Source organism: Anopheles ziemanni, chromosome 3 (assembly GCF_943734765.1).
Source record: "Anopheles ziemanni chromosome 3, idAnoZiCoDA_A2_x.2, whole genome shotgun sequence".
Classification (NCBI taxonomy): Eukaryota; Metazoa; Arthropoda; class Insecta; order Diptera; family Culicidae; genus Anopheles; species Anopheles ziemanni.
The window spans coordinates 21,945,001-21,964,794 of NC_080706.1; the positions used below are offsets into that span (position 1 = coordinate 21,945,001).

General features: G+C 45.6%; 2 protein-coding genes across 2 annotated transcripts in view; one reads left to right on the top strand and one right to left on the bottom strand.

Annotated features, from left to right (window-relative positions):
- The first annotated feature begins 7,431 nt into the window (after nt 1–7,431).
- LOC131286601 (cyclin-L2-like) lies at nt 7,432–12,047 on the top strand. The gene is made up of 4 exons (XM_058315579.1): nt 7,432–7,783; nt 8,037–8,221; nt 10,012–11,124; nt 11,630–12,047. Exons 1-4 carry the CDS (start codon nt 7,541–7,543, stop codon nt 12,015–12,017), a joined length of 1,929 nt encoding a protein of 642 aa, XP_058171562.1. The 5' UTR covers nt 7,432–7,540; the 3' UTR covers nt 12,018–12,047.
- Nucleotides 12,048–15,833: 3,786 nt separating this feature from the next.
- The window catches only part of LOC131287273 (tensin-1), a 111,832-nt gene continuing 107,871 nt past the window's right edge, over nt 15,834–19,794 (bottom strand). The window contains exons 18-23 of the mRNA XM_058316308.1: nt 18,137–18,253; nt 17,327–17,819; nt 16,480–16,588; nt 16,274–16,406; nt 16,109–16,207; nt 15,834–16,034 (exon numbers count right to left, since the gene is read on the bottom strand). Coding sequence (XP_058172291.1) covers nt 15,860–16,034; nt 16,109–16,207; nt 16,274–16,406; nt 16,480–16,588; nt 17,327–17,819; nt 18,137–18,253 — 1,126 coding nt within the window. The 3' untranslated portion in view covers nt 15,834–15,859. The remainder of the gene's footprint in view (nt 16,035–16,108; nt 16,208–16,273; nt 16,407–16,479; nt 16,589–17,326; nt 17,820–18,136; nt 18,254–19,794) is intronic.

The following is a 19,794-nucleotide window of genomic DNA, read 5'->3' on the forward strand; positions in this document are numbered from 1 at the left end:
ATATTTTCGTCCTTGTGAATGCATCCAATTTTTGTTTCCAACTGCAACCGTGAACGAAAAATAAAAGCACAAAATTCATTTAATTATCGTTTAAAATTTAAATAAGAGTAGAGCTTTAATTGATATTAAACAGAATAATAACAGGGTAAGTCACCGACCGCTTTTACACGTTGGACGTTTTAACAAATTTTCTTTACTAACATCTTCACTAACCCTCGCAAATAATTAATTCTTAACCTACCTAGCTGGAATGAAAATAATGGTAAATACCAATAACAGTTGTTCAAAAATTAGCATTGTGAATTACAATGATTCGAATAAATCATCCGAAATTCAAATAAACCTTATTGAAAACATCAATTTCTAAATAAATTATAAATATTTATCTTTTTAAATAGTTGTATCAAATGAAAAACAGAAACTAATCAAAGACGAAATATGTTCAATAAAAAAAATGCTAATCGTATATCTTCAAATAAACGACAGTAGGGCAACTAAACCCCTTCTATGTTCCATTGTACGCCCCGTTTCTCGCGAGGTTCACCTATTTCCGATGTGGTTAGCACCAAACCCGGTGGAAAACTTGACATGGAAAACCATGACTTCTTCCACGTAGTCCGTTGCGTGTGCCCCACGCGTACCAGAAGGGAAGCTGGAAAACTATCAATAGAATTCCATTTATTAATTTTACAATACACCGCCCCACTGGATCGTAATTCAATTGAGGTTGCAAACAGGAGCAAGTAGAATGAAAAAAAAGGCTCAAACGCAAAACGGCGTCACAAACGACGTCTTCTATTTCTGGTTCCGAGGCGCCACGGCACGGCGAAAGGCTACCGAGTGGGTGAAGAGCTAGGTGACATTTCAAAACGATCGTTGTTGCCTTTTGTCGTCGAGCGCCGTTGTCACCGCTGCTATATTGTCGATGGTATACCTGGTGTGTCATACCGGAGGTTGTATTTGCGTCTAACGATTTCGAGTATTTTCGCATCGTTCGGGCCGATTCGAGCTGCCGCCCGTACCTTTTTACCTTCGACGGCAAAGCGGTGACGGGTGGGTGGAAAGCGTCCGAAGGAACGAAGGTAAAAAACCCCGTTGGTCTCGCTCGCTAACAAGGACACCCTCTGTGAAAGCGGTTGATGTGTAGTACCAGCACCTCCAGCGGCAATACAACAGTTCACAACACAAACACTCAACTAACCGTGAAAGTACACACATTCGACTTCCAGCGGACACGACACGTGGTACCGATGGCACGGAGCGCGCCACATGGTGGGATGGGGAGCGGGTCACGGCTCGAGCGGACAGTAATACCCCGTTGTTGGCTGCAGGTGCGCCCCAAACCGACGGCAAATGCCGTTGTCAAAGGACCTTGCACATCAACCAAGCACACACACGAACGCAAACTAGCTAACTAACAAACGATTTGTAGCCTCGCAGGATCAAGGCGGCGGGTGGAAGGCGTTCCGGCAACTTGCACCTGAAAAGGATGTTTGAAGAGCGAAGAATCGACAGCTTCCGATAAACAGAACGTGAATGCAAATTTCAATTTCATCCGTTTGGATCCGAATGGACTTTTTTGTTGTTTAGCTTTCCCCTTTTCCATTTGCCTTTTTTCCCTATTCAATGCGCCTAACATTGTCGGAGCGAACGAGGATCAGGCGAGGAAAAATAGGAATAAACAAGCTAAACATCGAGCCCGCGGTTCGCGCTTCAAAAGGACGCCATGTTCGAAACTGCAACCGTTCGGTGCAATCGACCCCAACCTCCTTGCCCCCCAGGTGGTGGGGGTGGGGGTGTTCGTTCGAACAATCACCTATCGGTTGTCAACACATACACACAATCAGCAACGCACACCAGGACTCCCTTCGGTACGCACGCCATGATCCGGTTGCATTTGACGCTCGCAAATCCGCGGAACTCAAATAGGTAATGGAAGAGGTAAACATAATAAAAGGCAACACAGAACGGCGTGTACATTGTCGTGCTCGTTGCCCGTCAAAGAAAATGGCATCCGTCGGTCAGCAATAGGGTTGGGCGGCTAAATGAAATCCCACCCGGAAGCAAGATGAACTCATTTCAATCGCCGGAGGGAAGGCATCGCGGGATGCATTTGCACCGCGGGGTGGTTTTAGGTGAAGCAATAATAGATATGCATCCGCTGGGAAACGTCGGGACTGCTTGCCCGTTGGTTAGGCAGTACATTATCCTGTCCACCGGAGGGATGGCACCATCTCGCCAATTTCGTGCCGTCGCAGCGGGGTGCGAGATTCGCGGAAACAATTGTTGCTATCTCGGTGTGCCAGCCGAACCGATGTCCATCGGCGATGTTTGCTGGCGGGTGTACTTTAACGGGTGATCTTGAGCATAAATTCCTCCCTCCCCGTGGAACGACGGTTTGCTCGGTGCATGTGGCTCTCCGATGGTATCGCTGGCAGTGCAATGCTCCGGCAAACATAGTTTTTCCGCTGAGAATGAGGGTTGGAATCATTCGTGATCCTTTCGGAGGTGCATGCGCAGACGATCCAGTTTCGTTGAGTTCGTGTTGTTTGGGCGTGTGATACCATCACCGGCCAATAGGGGGCGCAAACATAGCCTTTCAAAGGATATGTCACCTTCTAGTTTTGAACGTCGTTAAGGAAGAAACACGGAATGTTATTTGAATTCGACTAATTAAAGAACGTTCCCTTATTTGAGGCCGGTGTTTTGTAGGATTTTTAATCCACTTTTGAGGTAAAATTGACACAAATAAATGCCAAGCAATGAAGAAAAATAAAGTACCGTCTTCAGACACTGCCTTGTTCGATTTTAATTTAATCGTTTCACTGCAATTGCCAGCCCGCCCTGGGCACAACCCGCCCCACCAACCATCGGCCCTAGCGCTCCGGGCTGATTGCTTTCATTTGAGATAAATTTGGTCCCGGACCAGGGCCTTCCGCCCGGGAGGATTCAAATGGACACAGCACGGAGTGAGCACGAATCGGCGTACATTTCCCATATCTGACATCGACGGGTTTCGAGCGTCATCAGCGTGAGCCATCTTCCCGGACCGGCTTCCGGTCGCAGCGGGTTTTGCTTCTGTACGTTAAATCGCTCGCAACGTTCGCCACCGACGGTGGAATATTGGCAAAATTAATGAAAATACATTTTCGAATCGAATGAAGCAAAGCGAACGCGCAAAGTACAATCGGCCGAAGAAAGGGGGGGAAGGAAAAAATAACCAATGTGGATCTATTTCTACCATCTTCCCCGGAAACGTTCGGTCTCCATCCCGAAGTGGGGGGTGGTGATGGGGGTAAGAGTGGTCCAAATTAAGCAAAGGCTCAGCGATTCCAGAGGTCTCCACGAAAAAAGAAGCTAGAAGAATACGCCGCGCCTTAAAATATCTTTTAATCCCTCCTGGCACCTTTACGTTTTCCACCCGGTTCCATTCCTTCCCCGGGTGGCTGCTACCCTTCCCGCTTTCCCGCCGAGGGATATTTCCGGTAAACATTTTCCATCCCACCAACCGAAGCCGGTTTGGAAAGGGGAGCTCATTTACGCCACCATTGTCAATCGGACGATCGGCTCGATGAAAAGTAGCCAAATTGGAACCGTATTTGACCTGAAGGCAGCGCTTCCCTTGCGCCCTCGCCTCACTCCCCGGGACGATGCCGTCGTTTGAGATTATTTGCCGAAGATATGCAGTAATGAAATGAAAGGTAACCCGGTGGCGTTCGTTTGCTGATGGCGTCGTAACAGCGCGTTAATACGTTTCGCGAAGGTTCGACTTTTTCTCGACGACGACGTCCCATTGATAACTTCGACCCATCCGAAATGGTCGAACCTGTTGATGGGGGTTGTACCCCACAAGAAGGGGAATGTTTTCATTTTTTATCGCCCGGGTTCTTTGGGAACGCCCAGACCCTTGTGCTGCCGTTGCAGCTACAAACTGTCATATCCAATCTAATAAACGCCTGCGTTGGACAGATTACTCGAGCGGCCAAGGTCAGACACGTGCTTAGGCGGTACATAATAACACTTTTAATTCGGAGAATCTTGGAGACATTTTCGTCGACGCTTTCAATGTTGGAGCCCACCACAGATATTTTGGGGTTCCATTATTTCCATATGGTTGAAGGTTCAAGATGCCAGCAGCAGATGCCTTGCGATTTTCTCGGAACATTCTTGCATCATTGTTGGTGAAAACATCCTGTATAAAAATGTGTGGTTCAAGGCAAATGTTTAGCTTAGTCTTAAAGCAAATAAACCAATGAAATACGCTGCGAGAAACTTTCCATTTTAAATAGATGTTCACGAAGTTGAAAAATGGTGTATTTAGTGATAGGTTGTGAAATGTATTTTTTAGATATCAGTTTCAAAATGTTCCATTTGTTGTCATAAGGACCTATCTGTGTATTTAATTCAGAATACGTAATACGAATAAGTCTACAACACAGTCACATCGAAGGGAAATTCAAAACAACATGAGTAAAAATTAGGGCTTTAATCACATTGTGATGAATTTCTTAACGATCTGTGAACCTTCTGTAAGCTTGCTTATGGTGCGTGATGCTGCAGGAATTTTTATTAAATATGCATCTATACATCGTGGGAATAAATGAATAAAGCACAAGTGGAGTAGGTTTTTGAATTCCCCCTTCGCCGAATGTGAGCCGTAATGTAGCTTGTGTTCGCGGGACGCTCTCAAATTTTTCCCCAAATGGCTAATTAATTTTTCCCTTCCCGGAAAAACTCTTTTTTTCATACTAGCGATTCGTTGTCCTTTCTTTGCGTACCGCTGCCTGTTTGTTATGTCGCTTATCGTTTCGCCAACACGGGGTTAGAAGTATTTATCATTAATACCAAAGGCCTTCTCTGTGCCACGTCGCAACGGGGTCCGCGCATTACGTCGTCGCTTTAGATTAAATTTTTACCCCGTCAGCGTTACATACAAGAAAGGAAAACATTCGCGTGGAAAGTGTTTGAGTGTGGCTAGCAAAAAGAAAAAAAAATACTATTGAGAAGAAAAGGGGATCACATAAACACAACGAAAACGAACGAAGAAATGGACAAATTAAACACAACGATGCTTATTGCAAAAAGATGAGCTCATCAGAATCAAACGTTCCTTTGAATCCTTCGAATGCCGCGAAGCGACCCAAAACCCAAAAACCGACGGAGGAAATAATTCCAAATTACGAGTCAAAATAATTGAAATGACAAAAGTGAAATAGAGCAAAGCTCAAAACGCGAACGCTTGGGTAGTAAAATTAGAACCCGACGATGGCTTAACGATCTAAAGTATCCGATCCCACTGCCCCAACGGTAATTTACGTCCCTCTGTGCTTTGACAGTCCACTATTCCCGCTTTGACCGTCACCGATTTTCGTTGGGAGAAATTGAACCAGATCATTATGAATCGGATCTTTCCTGTTAGAGACGCCTGCTAATTTGTAACTGCTGCGGGGTGTTTTCGCTTTCCCATTTCGTGGAAGCGGCCCTGGACGTCAAGTGGCTCTCGGGGGAAAGGTTGCGGAGTACAAGCATGTCCGCGCTTGACTATGTGAAGTGGGGATTTTTCCTTCTCCACGCTTTCCCGAAGACTCATCAAGATTGCAGACGAAAGGCGACGGTACACGATTTACCCATTCGTAATCATTCTTCATTCCTCACTAATACTCTTCCTAGCGAGGAAAATTCTTTTCCCGTGTGAGAAGGGAATGAACATAAAAAGACACACAATTTCAAGGAACAGGGACAAATCTGCTCCGACCAGCTGCAAACTTACTTTATCAGTCCTCGGTCCGTCGCTGCTGCTTCTATCTATCGGAGCAGACAGGACTTACCACTTCCAGCCAGGCTCCATGCCTTCGATGGTTTCCTCGTGCTTCGGAATGCGCCACGGCACCCCGTAGGGTGGTACCGTTCTGATTTAATTTGTTTCCACACAACTGCGCCCAGAGTCTGTCCCACGGTGTAAGCCATCTTGATCGTCACCTGCTGCTCTGGGTGTGTGAAGGAATAGTATTCCACACCACTTTTCCGGCAGGTTCTCGAGTGCGCGCCTAAACTACACTCTTATCGTGCAAACGCTAATATGCAGACGATAGCGTTCCCGATGACGACGACAAGCGGCTTCCATCCTTCCGGACCGCCCACGCTTTCGACAGGTTCGGCTTTCGTCTTCTAAATAAAAATGAGTTTTAATTAAAATGCTGCTGCATCCGGTCCCTGTGTACTGGGAGGGTGTCATGCTAAACGATCCGGTGATACTGGCAACTCTATCTCTCTTCCGCTAAGCATCCGGAGGAGGACTTTTATCCCTTTATAGCGTTCTTTTAGTTTTGTACAAAAACTGATCCAGGCAGTGGTGGGTGGTATCTCAATATGGTCTTGCCGTTAATTATAACTTCAACTAGTATAGAAAGCACATCGGCAGGATAAGGTAAACGGCCCTGTGATCTTCGTTTTGCAATCACTGTAAATAGTATAATGACTACGAACTCATTTGAAAAAAACAACGGTACTGGCTTAATTGAAATTTTACCAATCAAACTTCAATTGTATTTTATTTGAACAACAGTTAACTATAGGCAAAGTAGTTGATAGAAACTGTGTCATGAATAAATACGATCGCTGTAACGATATCATAATATGTGTTGAAAGTATGGCGTTGAACTCTTCACACTTTTTTTCTGAACCTCTCTCGGATAAGCAATTGGTTTTCGTACTGCTTTGCCCATTAGTTTTCTGTCGCCCGTTTGGGTTCTACTTTCGTTACACGGCATTGATTAGGACTGCGCCTGCTGCGAAAAAACATTCTAACATGTTTGTACATTTTAATTCATTTATTTAATTTGAATCTATTCATTTGAAATAAATCTGACACAGTATCGACCTGAACCACAGAAGTTCTTATAAGCAAAACAATATTTTTTTAAGCCTTTTCGGGAAGTGGCAGGATTGTGAAGGGGTTAATGAAAAGAAGTCGATCGTATATTCCTCTACCTCGTATAACGGTCTTATCAAAATGGTTCATTTCAAATTTTATCAACTGTGGCAATCTTATTTAAATAACTGTGGTACGAAGAAAACAGTAGATTTTGTCATAAACGTCAAAATTGTTTCGAAAAATGGATGTAGGGATGCCCGTCATGGAAGGGATCGGAATCTATCGGACTTCAAATCTGAATCCCAATCCGACACATCATACAAATTGCCAAACGTTGTTGATTTCATTAGCTGATTTAGGTAAGAAAAGGAGATTTGCGTTATTTTATTGTCAGATTATTTAAACATTCGGATTTATCTTTAACAGATTCAAATCTCAAACGAGTTAAAATAGATTCGAATCAGTCAACTAGGATCCAATCCTTTCGAATCCGTCAACGGAGCGAATCTTCCGACTCCTCATTCTGCCAACACTACTATTAAAAGCCCTTGAAAAGTGTGATCAAACTGGCGTGCGATTTTCTTTCGCGAGCTCGATTTAGGTAGTTTTTCTGTTCACGTTTCGCGTTTTCTGTTGTTCCCGTTGGATCGCCCCGTTCGGAAAACAATGAGTGTGAGCAAAACGATTACCGAAACGGCCAGCAACAAAACGACGACGTCCGTGACTCTGCCTCTGCAGCGTCCGTACGGAAAGATTGTGCTGACGCTCGAAAACTGCCTACTTCCGGAAGCGAAGCTCGACCAAACGCCGTCGCAAAGCGATGGCCTCGATCGGGAAACGGAAACGGACCTGCGGATCCTAGGATGCGAGCTGATTCAAACAGCCGGAATCCTTTTAAAGTTGCCGCAGGTAAGCACTTCCTAACTTCCTTGCGACGCCATCTTGGGCGTGTTTGTGCGTGCATGTGTGTCGCCCAGTTTGTGTGATGAGTAATTAAGTTTGTTTGCTTGGTGTTTATGAAAAGCAAAACAAATTTGCAAACCTAAATGGTCGAAAGTGAGCTTAGAACACCTGTTCCAAAACACAGGGCACTGTGATGCTGTTTCGTCGGATGTTGCAATCTTGAGGCACAATGTTGACATCTATTTTTACCCTCATTCAGGTTGCAATGGCCACTGGGCAGGTGCTGTTCCAGCGGTTCTTCTACTCAAAGTCCTTTGTGCGACACAGCATGGAAGCGACGGCGATGAGTTGCATCTGCCTGGCGTCCAAGATTGAAGAGGCTCCGCGTAGGATACGGGACGTAATCAACGTCTTTCACCACATCAAACAAGTGCGGAGCCAAAAGTAAGTATCGCGCAGGCCAGTTAGACTCGCACTCCCATTCGATCTCTCCGTCCTGCAAGCAACATACGCCAAATATGCTGCTGGCTCGTGCGGTTAAGCGACTTCTATTAACTTATTTCACTTATAGTTTTGTAGGTAAGACGCTCAATCTTACACAAAACTCTATCCCCTTCTCAAAGCTATGAGCTAAAAGAAGCATTAAGAAATGGTGTAAAAACTGAACAAAACAAAATCGATCCAAACAAATCTCCGTCCGTCTCTCCGGTCCGCGCGTGCACGGCCCTGCTGCTGCTGCCGCCGCCAATGCAAGTGGCCGAGCGGATCACAAAATGATCCGGCGCAAAAGGTTAGTCTTAGAGTGTGTCATCTTCGTCTCCGGAAGAAGAGCAGGGCGGACACGACAGGCACCCGCGGAGGGCCGTCCATGCAACCAACCATCCACACACATCCACAACCGGGTCCTTCGAGACGAGCGTAAACGAACTGAATCGTGAATGCTGCCCCGAATCGGACGGTGGACCTCAAAGCCTCCCACCCAGTGGAAAAAAACACATGGCTGCCAACCAACACCGACCGGCGGGAGGACAGCAGCAGGACTGGAAATATCGATACATGCATTCTGGGAACAACCATCCATCCATCCATCCATCCCGGTACGCCAGCGCTGCGCTGTTGACTGAGCTGCAAAGGAAGTGCCGCATAGAAAACAAGAACGAAGAAAAAACGGGGGAATAGTGTCTGTACTGGGAAACGAAACTAACACCGGAGCACACAGGAGGCGGGCCTCCCCCGGGTGCGTGGTGCCTCGGTGTTGAGCCTTGGACAGCGCCATACGGGGGACCCCCCGAGACAGCATGACCGTACCACCGTCGTGTCTGTGGCACTATTCTTGTTTGTGTTTCTACTATCTACATATTTCTCTCTTTCCCCAATGTGCAAATCGATGTTCTCTTTTTTTCTTTATGTTTTCTTGCCATTACACCTTGCCTCCTCAAGACAGCCCCGGGCGAACGCACCAGCTCTAGCCTAGCCTACCAGAGTGTGTGAGAAATGGGTTGGCCAAAGCATTTGATCGGTATTTTCAGCCTCCTGCTGCTTCGGGTAAGTAGAGTCCTAGCCGTTCGGAGACGCCGGTCTGCCTACCTGGTTTGGAACATTGCAACTGCCAACACGGGAACGAAAAGTGGCACCCCCTCCTCGCATGGGGTTTAATTTTAAATGTTCATCTATCTTTTTAGCTATAATTTTAGAATGATTTTGACGTGGGCAAAGAAGTCTGTGTAAGTAGATGTGTGTATGGTAAGTTGTATGGAAAAGAACCATAACGTTTGCTTTGTGCATCAATGAACAGCTAAAACTAGCACACTGTAAAAGGTACTTAACGTACTAATTTGTCAAGAAAAATGAAAATGCAAATTCTAACTTTCACCAAAAACCATACGAACCTACTTGGATGCATTAAGTACGAGTCCCTTCTTTAAACCGCAAATCGTTGCCTACTACGCACCCGGCACAAGATGAAGGGAGTTTTGTTTTTGTTTTGTTTCATTTTGTTTTGTTCAAAAAGATTTTTGGAACACATTTCTTCTATAGAGCGATTCCAAAGTTGCATTCAGATACCCGTTCCAACCCGTTTCCCACCCTGTAACTAGTTTTAACAAGCCATCACGTCCACAACAGTGAGTTTAAAAAACGCCCTCGTGCGTGCTGTTTCCTTCCTTCCGTTTCTCTTCTTTTCTTCGACGCTGTCTTTCGCTCACATTTTCTCACACATAACAAAAAAAACCTAGGCCCATGATACCGATGGTTCTGGATCAGCACTACATCAACCTCAAGTCGCAGGTCATCAAGGCGGAGCGGCGTGTCCTGAAGGAGCTCGGGTTCTGCGTGCACGTGAAGCACCCGCATAAGCTGATCGTGATGTACCTGAAGTACCTCGAGCTGGAGATGCACCAGAACATGATGCAGATGGCGTGGAACTTCATGAACGACTCCTTCCGGACGGACGTGTTCGTGCGCTACCACCCGGAAACGATCGCGTGCGCCTGCATCTACCTGACCGCGCGCAAGCACAACATTCCGCTCCCGAGCAGCCCACCGTGGTTCGTGATATTTCGCGTCAGCGAGGATGACATGCTGGACGTCTGCTACCGCATCATGGCCCTTTACAAGCGGGGCAAACCGAACGCCGAGCAGCTGGAGGCGGCCGTCGAGACGCTCAAGAAGAAGTACCAGGAGCAGCGGAAGAAGGATCGCCCCGAGGCGAACGCCACCCCGCCGACCGTCATCACCGTCGATCGCAACAACGGATCGCACAACGCGTGGGGTGGCTTCATCCAGCGGGCCCTCCCACCGCCGGTGAATCCGTCCGGCACGACGAACGCGACGTCGAACAACAGCGGCAGCGGCAACAACTACAACACCGGCAGCACCAACAGTGGAGGTAACAACAATCCTAGCCACAACAATAGCAACAACAATAACAGCAGTAACGCCGGCATGAACAACAACGAGTCCGACTCAACGGCGAAACTCGACGGGAAGCGGAACTCGCGCTCGCGCTCCAACTCCCGGTCGCGCTCGCGCTCCAAATCACGCTCGCCTCGGTCCATGTCCCGCTCGCAGTCTCGCTCGAGGTCCCACTCGCGATCCCGCTCCCGAACGTCCCGCTCGAGATCGAAAACGCGCTCCCGAAGTGTCGTTTCGCGCTCTCGATCACGCTCCCGATCGGCTCACTCGCCGTACTACGAGAAGGGCGGTGGCACGAAACGCACCTCGAAAAAGACTCGCCATCGCTCGAGGACGCCCTCGAAGACGTCCTCGTCGGCGAAGAAGAAATCCTCCCGCCACTACTCGTCCCGCTCACCTTCGCCAATTGATTCGCCGCAAAAGTACAAGAAGAGGTTCGTAAAGGCTTTTTTCCAATTTATCCTTCTTTTGGGCTGATTTCCACTGCTTTTTTTTATCATCATCAAGAGCAACGTTATCATTTAATGTAAACCTTCCTAGACTAAACAGCAAAGCAATTACATTCCGTGGTTGTTTAGTTCCCTCGTCAAGTTCCCAATAAAGGTGCGAAAGCGTTGTTTCAGGGCTAGAAGTCAATGTAAATATGTCCTGCATCGGAAAACATTAGCGGAATACGATGTTTTGTAGAGTTATGTGTAATTCCGATTCAGATCACGAAGGATTAGTTGGAAACTCCTATCCCTTCCGATTCGTCAATGTTTAAAGATTCGAATGAATCTTTGGTGAAAGATTCATATGAACGAAAGCTGATCTTGAAAATGACGAAATAACTGCAAAACATGATGAAATTGACGTTAAACGGCCCCAAAGAACATCAAATAACTTTTTTAAAGAACCTCATCGGATCGGAACTGTATTATGTTTTTCTTTCTTTTCCAGCGAGAAACGGTACGATCGGCGCTCGGGACGGGACGAGCGAACCACCAGCGACAATCGTTACATGAACGGCTCCGATCGTGATCGTGAGCGTACGAAAGGAATCAGCAGCAGCAACACGTCCTCGATGATGCTGGAGCAGCGCGATCGCCAAAGGGATCGTGATCGCGATCGGGATCGTATCCGTTCGGATGGTGGCAAAGGAGGAGGAGGAGGTGGCTACGATCGCGACGATTATCGGCGTAGCGAAAAGGACGACCGGGGGCGGGGCAATGGCAAGCACGACAAGTACAGCTCTTCCGGTCGCCATAGTGACGGCAGCAGTAGGCATCGCTCCTCCAAGCACGAACGTGATCGTTCCCGCGACCGGGAGCGCGACCGAAGGCGATAAAACCGGTGAAAGCGCATACTTAAGCCACGTGTCGTCAGTGTAGCCGGGTTTCTGTTGCCATGGATGAATGTACGAAAGTTTAGATATGTTTTGAAAAACGTCCCCCCTTTTCCTACCCCGTGTCCAGTACGAGTACCGGTTTAGGGGTGCATTGTTATGATTTTTTTTAACTAGCCAACTAGCTCAATATAGTCACTCACTCACCATCATCATACTCTTTCCGCTGTTGTCGGAAAACTCTCCGCGCGGCCGTCGTAAATTTTGTGCCGAACTAGCTTTAATTTTCCATTGGAAGTGTGTACACAAACAACAACCCCCCTTCCTCTACGGGGCGCATGTTTAGCTTCAGTTTTCATTCCCCGTGTTTTTTACCACTGACCACCCACTCTTGTACAAAAAGGCGAAGAGAAAAAAAAAACATGTTTATCGTAACGCAACCGACGACGGAAAATGGGCTCCGGTTGTCGAGCGCGATGGAAGAGTGTATATTCGTAGTAATGTAACTAGGAACTGAAAAAAAACAGTGGTATGGTGTAGAGTAACAAAAAAACTTTAGTAACTAAGCCACCGTTTAGTGGAATTACGTAACGAAGACAGAAGAGATTTTAAACCAATTCGTCGCCACTCGGGAACAGCAAGTCCATTTGACGATTTGGCCAAAGGAAACTTAACCCATGGGAATCATCAGCGTCGTGATGCAACCAATAAAGCAGTTGAAAAATGTTATTTACAATGTATTTCACCAGCTCTGTGTCGTGTTTCATTTAATCCTACTGTTGATTATCAGTTCAGTTAGATAAAATCTGGTGGTTGATATGGATGTTTTCGAATAGCAAACAAAGAAAAACGCGCAAAAAAATTAATTGTTTAGAGGTGTGGTTTATTATGATTTCACGAAACTGACTGCCACTATTTACACGTGTCGAACCATGCATGTATACTAAATGTGTTACAAATTTGCTCGGGAAATGGGTTATAATAACTGTATGAAACGCTTAACTTAACTCATCCCCCATCGATGGCATCGTATTGTGTTGTCCGATCCTTAAACGGTTTCGCGTTACGGTACCGAATGAACTTTTTCCTTGTTTGATGCAAAAATGGTTTTCAACGATTGCTGTGTTTTATTCTCTCTTGTTTTTTTTGCAAAATGACTTGATATCCTTGTTTATAGGTGTCGTCAGTAACGATCGATTGTTTTATTTTGAATATGTAATGCTTCTGTTGCGTATGCCTGTTTATAACTGCTTTGTTGAAACTCCTTCAGAAACCATTTTCAAACTTTGTTCGGTTGTTTTTATTTTTTTTGTAAACCGATAACTGCATTTGGTGTGATATCTATTTTAGTTACATTCGAATTTGAGTTGAGGTTATGAGTGTTTTCCTTTTGTTTCTTCTTTAATGAATACATTATTAGTTATAATGGTTATTGCTTCACGTTTGGTTGGTTGTTTCGTTGCTGCCCTTTATCCTGGATGATACAAACAAAAAACCCGACAACATACGACCCTGGTATATACTTCCAACAGGCACGAAGGTTGTTCTAGAATTGTGTTATTCTATCTGCAGAGATTTGAATTCCCAGCTCGAAGCTCCACACCGAGCAGCTTCGCTCGTATTCCCATTCCGACACAATTCTCAAAGGCTTCCCTGACAGCTTTGTGTGCGTGTGTGTGTGCATCATTAAGTGCACTCCCGTGGTGCAACGATGGTGCACCAGGAAGTGCACTTAGTCGTTCGTTTGATTTTTTTAAATCTCAGCTACGCCCATCGATTGTGCGTTATATATATCGAACATTCGTGTAACGATTCTTTGCCTTTCTTTTTTCTACCTTTGCCAGCGAAGCACGCAAAGCGAAAAAAAAAAATTATCGTAACGAAATGGTTTTGACAAAATGAAATCTTTTTCAAGCTAATGCACTTTAATGCAGTATGATAGCACATTTTTCTCGTGGAAGCAAAACCGATCCGATATGGTGGGTGGATCAATTTCACTTTGAAGGCATGTTAATGAGCAGTTAGTAGCTTCATACCCGAGCAACGTGGTTTTCGTTTCGTGTGCAAAAAGCGGTAAAATTGAATGCACAGACGACAACTTGTTGAACGGAGGAAAAAATGCAACAGATGTGAAACAATTTACCAAACGATAAAAATGGTCAACAGAAAGAGAAGGAATGTGTGCAATAAAGCAAGATCGAAGATAGCGATAAGAGAAGACGACGAAGATGGTAAGGAGAGAACTTTTCTTCCCACTTCGGTGCTCGGGTTGAAAGGTAGAAAGAAAGCCAGTGATCGTGCAAGATATAATGATAACGCTCGTATCGATTATGGATTATGGTTTTGTTGTTAATCGTCTGTGCTGGCATTGTCTATTTAATCGAAAAACGCTTGCGGAAGGAAAGAATTAGTACACATATATACCTAAACGCTTCTACCCCCCCCCGTCCGTTAAGCTGATGGAGTGTTTCGGATGTGCGGTTTGGAAATGATCCTGGTCGGAAAATGACTCCTCTTTTCACCCCGCTACCCTTCGAAAATTCGTTCAATGTTTTTTTTTGTTCTGGTGTAATTTTAAAGTCAATGTGTATTAAGGTGAAACTAGTTAAATAATGCACAATGTTTCGACTCCGGGATGCCACCATGCAGCAAGCGCGGGCGGGCAAGCGGACAGTGTATATAAACTATATAAACACAAAGTATAACGCAAGTACGACGCAAACAATACGACTAAGAGAGAAAAAAAAAGATACACTAATTATTTCCATGTTTTGTGCGTGCTTTTCTGTTTCCTCTTTTTTGTTCAAATTTTCGGATCTACTCCCGGGACAAATTTGTCGCAAAACGGACGTGGTCCATCGTCCAATCCTTCGCCCGGATTTAGCCGGCCGGACTCGAAAATGAAGCTGGGATGAAATGGAAATACCAGTTTCTATGTGTATTCGTGTGTGTGTGTGTGATTGTATGTTTTTTTTTTCTTTTCTTGAGTACAACAATCGCCGAAAGTGATCGTTAGCGACAGACTCCCCTTGACACGACGAAGGAAGTTGTCGGTTGACTAATGAATCAATTGCTACAACACATGCACAACAAATCCTACGGATGGGGTTATTACGTTGCTCTAGGTTATGCTAAATAATCGTAATAAAAATAATAATAGTACTCATAATTATAATATTTGTAATAATTACACGATTACACATTAAAATGGTAGTTTGGCGCGATGTGGCAGGCGACAATTCGGTGTGCGCGTATGCTTGTCCTCCCTATATGTGTCCTCCTTTTATGCTCCCTCTTCTACTAGCCGATTCTACGGATTAAGTATTCTGTGTGTTTTAGTATTCTTTTTCACACATGCACAACAATCTTTTTTTTTGTGTGTTAAAACATTTGCTGCCTTGTTTTGTTCGCTTTATATGCTGTGTATTTTATCATTTTTTTTTTGTAATGTTTAGTAAGTGTTATGCTTTAACGTCGTGAGAAGGTGTGCCTGGATTGCATGCCCCACCACTGAAAGGGGAGTGTTTAGTTTACTTTCTTTCATGTCGGTTCCGATTTTTGTTTTTTTTTTACATCCAAACTCGCACTCGACTGACTTTTGACTGGCGTTCGTTGGTCGTCTGGATAATGGCCACAACAGTCGGACGGGGGTTTATCCCGCAACTGTGAGGCCTATTCTGGTTAGTAGTTTTTTTGTGTGTTTTTTTTTCTCTTCTGAGTTCATTCCCAGCCGTCGGGAACCGTCCGAGCCAAGGTCGGGTTAATTGCGGTGACGCAAAACAAACGAAAATCAATATATTTTTTTCCTTCCCAGGGAGCGCAGCATTTGATGCCACGGTCGTCCCTTAGATGGCTCTGGTAACTGCGGGCTGCTGGCCGATACCGCCCGGGCCACCGAGGACCTTGTTCGCGAACTGAATGATCGCTGCGGCCGGCTGCGTCGGTTCGAGCTCGCAGAACACGTGGCACTGGTTGTCCGCCGACGAGGGTGATCGTTTCGCCACGAACGCAAACATCCGCCTGGGAAAGTGAAGGAAATGAGTGAGTTTGATTTCGTTTTGCGCTTGTTGGGGGTGGACACGCGAAAGTCTTACTTGGAAGCGGGTATATCTCCCGCGGTCAACTGGATGCTCCACCGACGATCGTCCGGATCGAGGGCACAGAACGACACGTTGTTCGACGGGTAGTGTCTCCTGTTGGGGTGGAAAAAGAACGTTTAAGACCATACTCATTACTCCACGTTGGGGGCCGTAACTTACCGGAAGAAAAGCTGCCGCGTGTTATCGGTCAGCGTGATTCCCTGCAGCGATGCCTTGAAGTGCACTTGTGTCGGTTTGGGAAGCGGTTTTTTCGCCATCAGTAAGCTAACGGCTTTCCTTATTGCTTGCGGGCCTGGCATAAAGAAAGCAAGGCATCGGTCAGTACGATCGGAGGATAGGGAAAGACGCGGCACCCTGTTGCTTACCCGTGAGTGACTCGGTGTCGCAGGTGAACAAGTACAGCACGTTACAGGCCGCTCCCTGCTGGAGCAGTTGCTGCTGTGCCGGTGTCTGGTGCTCCATTTGTTGCAGGTCCTGAATGGAGGGAGGAAAATTAAATTCACATTAGAAAAGAAGTCGAAAGAGAAACGTTTTGATCCATAAGGCTTGACGCATTTTTTAGGTAACCGATTTAGTAAACTTAGTATACTGACTACCCCGAGGAAATACTAGGATTAACTGCGTCCGACTTCGTAACGGACAAACACCTAAATGTACGATCTTAATAATGAACTCATTCTGTTCTTGCTTTTGATATGTCGCTATTTGGAATTCTTTTGATTAAGCCCTCAAAAGACAGTAAAATATTTTAAAACAAATACATTTCCCTTTTCTTTTGCGCAACATTCGCGAACTTAAACCGTTTTTAAAAATTAGCAAACCAACCAAACTGCTCAAACAAATCTAGAACAAATACTTTTCCCATCTTATGTGAAGGAAAAATGGTTTAACTCCTAGCGAGATATTTTATGCAAGTTATAATTGAAACAGCTTAAAGGATACTAAACTTATGAATTTAATAATCCGACTGCTTCAAAATATATAGAGTTAAGATTATTTATCTAACTTATGGAATTTGTAGGCTAATTTACTAAATTTTGAATTCATAAGGTTTACAAACTAAATGCTAATTGAAAGTGATGGCTTCAATGTTTTCTAGCCTATCTCAGATATTTCCATTACTTCTCGAACATGAATATTTGCGAACATTTTTACCGAGAGGGAAATTTGGGGGCGCAGGTTTTCCTAGTTGCCACCTGGGACGCTACTCACCATATCGGGGATTAGCAACCGGCAGGGTAGCGCCAACGGGGTGATCGAGTGCTGATAGACGAGCGCGGACAGCGACGTGAAGACGGGCTCGTTGACGCAGCCCTTCAGCCGCACGCCCCGGATCGTCGGCTCGACCAGGAAGTGGCGCACCAGCTCCTCGCCGTTCGGGCCGCTGTACTGGACGCCCGGGGGCGGCTGGTTCACCTTCACCACCAGCCCGTACGCGTTGGCGAACGTGGTCGAGTCGCGCACGATGAACGTGCCCGGGGCCGCATTGCGCAGCAGGGCGATCGCGTCCTCGCGGCTGATGTTCGGCTTGTACCAGTACTTGGAGGAGTCACGCGCAAACTTGACGAACTGCGGCGCCACCTCCTGGGGTTCGCTGTTCGCGTTCGAGGTGGTCGAGTTGCGGCGCGACGTGTAGCACGAGAGGGCCTCGTTCTGGTTGATGAGCTCCTGCGTTCGCTGCTGGTTGCCACTGAACAGGTCCTTGCTGTAAGCGGTGGATGTTGCACCGGATGGGAGAAGAACATTCGAATTAGTTCACTTTGGAAGACTAATGACGGTTTGGTGTGACTTTCTTTTCCGTCTTTGACCATGCCAACAACAACAACCTCTCTAAGGACCTTCCATTATGGACAAAACAAACACAAACACGAACACGTCGAGACAGTCAGTTCCAGGTTAGCCGTACGCGTGCGAACCACTCCGTGGGATGTTAGTAGTTCCAACGGTTAGTATTACATCAAACCTTCCGGGATCGGATCGGCAAACTCTGCGATCACAGCGAGACAAACTACGACTACTCACTCATAGGCAAACGTACAACCGTGCGCTCGCTTCTCGAGAACCGGCGCGACGCACTGAAACAGGGTCGCTTTGGCCAGGGCAAGCTTTTCGAGGTGTTTGAACAGGACGTGCTTCCTGCTGGGATATGTTACAAGAGGGTGGACACCCCGTGGCGGTGGACGTCGTCGAGAGGAATTGAAGAGGTTAGGAAAGCGTCGGTTATTATTCGTGCAGCCATCGATCGTTCGGATGCATGGCCAACTACGGGAAGGCGGGGTTTAAGGTAAGCGCGCGTATATCTGTTAGTGTTGAGTGGATGAGTTTTCACAAAGCAATCGTGGTTACATCGTGGCATCCTAGGATCCTCCTCAAATGTGCTTTTCATTGGACGGCTTAAATCCGGTTTCTTGGCAGTTATCCAACCGTGAAATCGATCACATTTGTTGGCAATAAAAACCTCCTGTACCACCCACTAATTTCCGATTGGTGATTAGTACGTGCATTTACTTTCGTCCGAAATAGCCCTGCGCAAGCAAACCTTTGAAAAAACTGTACAAAAGGGTGTGGTTTCGATCGAATCGATCAGCTGGCAGAAGTTCACTTGAAGCGATTCAGAATTAAAACATTAAGAACTCAGTATCCTTTTAAAGGATGTATCCTTGAGGATGAGAATTTATAGCAAATCATAGTAAGAATCATTGCGCGCGTTTTTAAAAGCCTACTTTATAACCATGATTACAACCAACAACATCGACCAAGCATTACAGCACACAATGATCCACAAAAGAATGGATAAGAACCCGTTTAGTAAATTGTACTTGAAAATTATCGTCAATTTATGACGATTTACATTTTTTTATATATATAACGGAATATATCAAGTGATAGAGGGAAAGATTCATCGACACAGGGGATGTTTACAGACGCATCGGGGAACCCTTGCAACCATACAGAGGAATGTTACAAATAGCAAGAGGAATCAAACTCACCGGGGAACTTTGCAATCGAATAGGGGAGCAAGCTATCAACTTCGCTAAGCTCATCGTTTTTGAAAGTCAATCATGTAGTTATCGTGTTATTATACGTTTGAAAAGCGTATTCAGCTTTGTTTCCAACAAAAATACAAAAACGTTCCCCTTTTCCACTTTTTTTTACTTCTATAAACAATATATAGCAATTAATTTACTTTTATTGCGTAAACGTACCGTGGCGGATCAAATTAAAGAAACAAATCACAACAAACGAGGACTTTTGTGAGGTTGATAACTTGCTCCGCTAACCAATTGCAAAGCTCTCCGTTTGGTATGCACATTTCCCTATATGATTGCAATGTTCTTCCTAGCGGTTGAAAATACCCTCTATGCTTTTGAAATGTTCCCTCTACCTATTGAAACATTCCATTTTATAGATTGAAACCCTGTAAGGATCGGTCTCCCAATACAATCTGAAGATCCCCCTTTTTAATGCACGAGGATGTTGGTACGCTTGAAAACCGAGTTGTACCTTCGAGTCTGTCGCGAAAAACTAGCCCTCGATTTCCCGTACCCACCAAACATCTTCTATCCCAAATCTTCGTGTTAAATCATTCCAGGATAGCTTCCCTCCCGGGGATGCACACAGCAACAACAACAACAACAACAACAACAACACTTCATTCAACGTGGGCCGAGTGGCCACTA

Coding starts and splice junctions, on each gene's coding strand:
- LOC131286601 (XM_058315579.1), top strand. CDS start 7,541: ATGAGTGTGAGCAAAACGATTACCGAAACGGCCAGCAACAAAACGACG. Junction 7,784..8,036: donor TCCTTTTAAAGTTGCCGCAG/GTAAGCACTTCC, acceptor ACCCTCATTCAG/GTTGCAATGGCCACTGGGCA. Junction 11,125..11,629: donor CCGCAAAAGTACAAGAAGAG/GTTCGTAAAGGC, acceptor TTTCTTTTCCAG/CGAGAAACGGTACGATCGGC.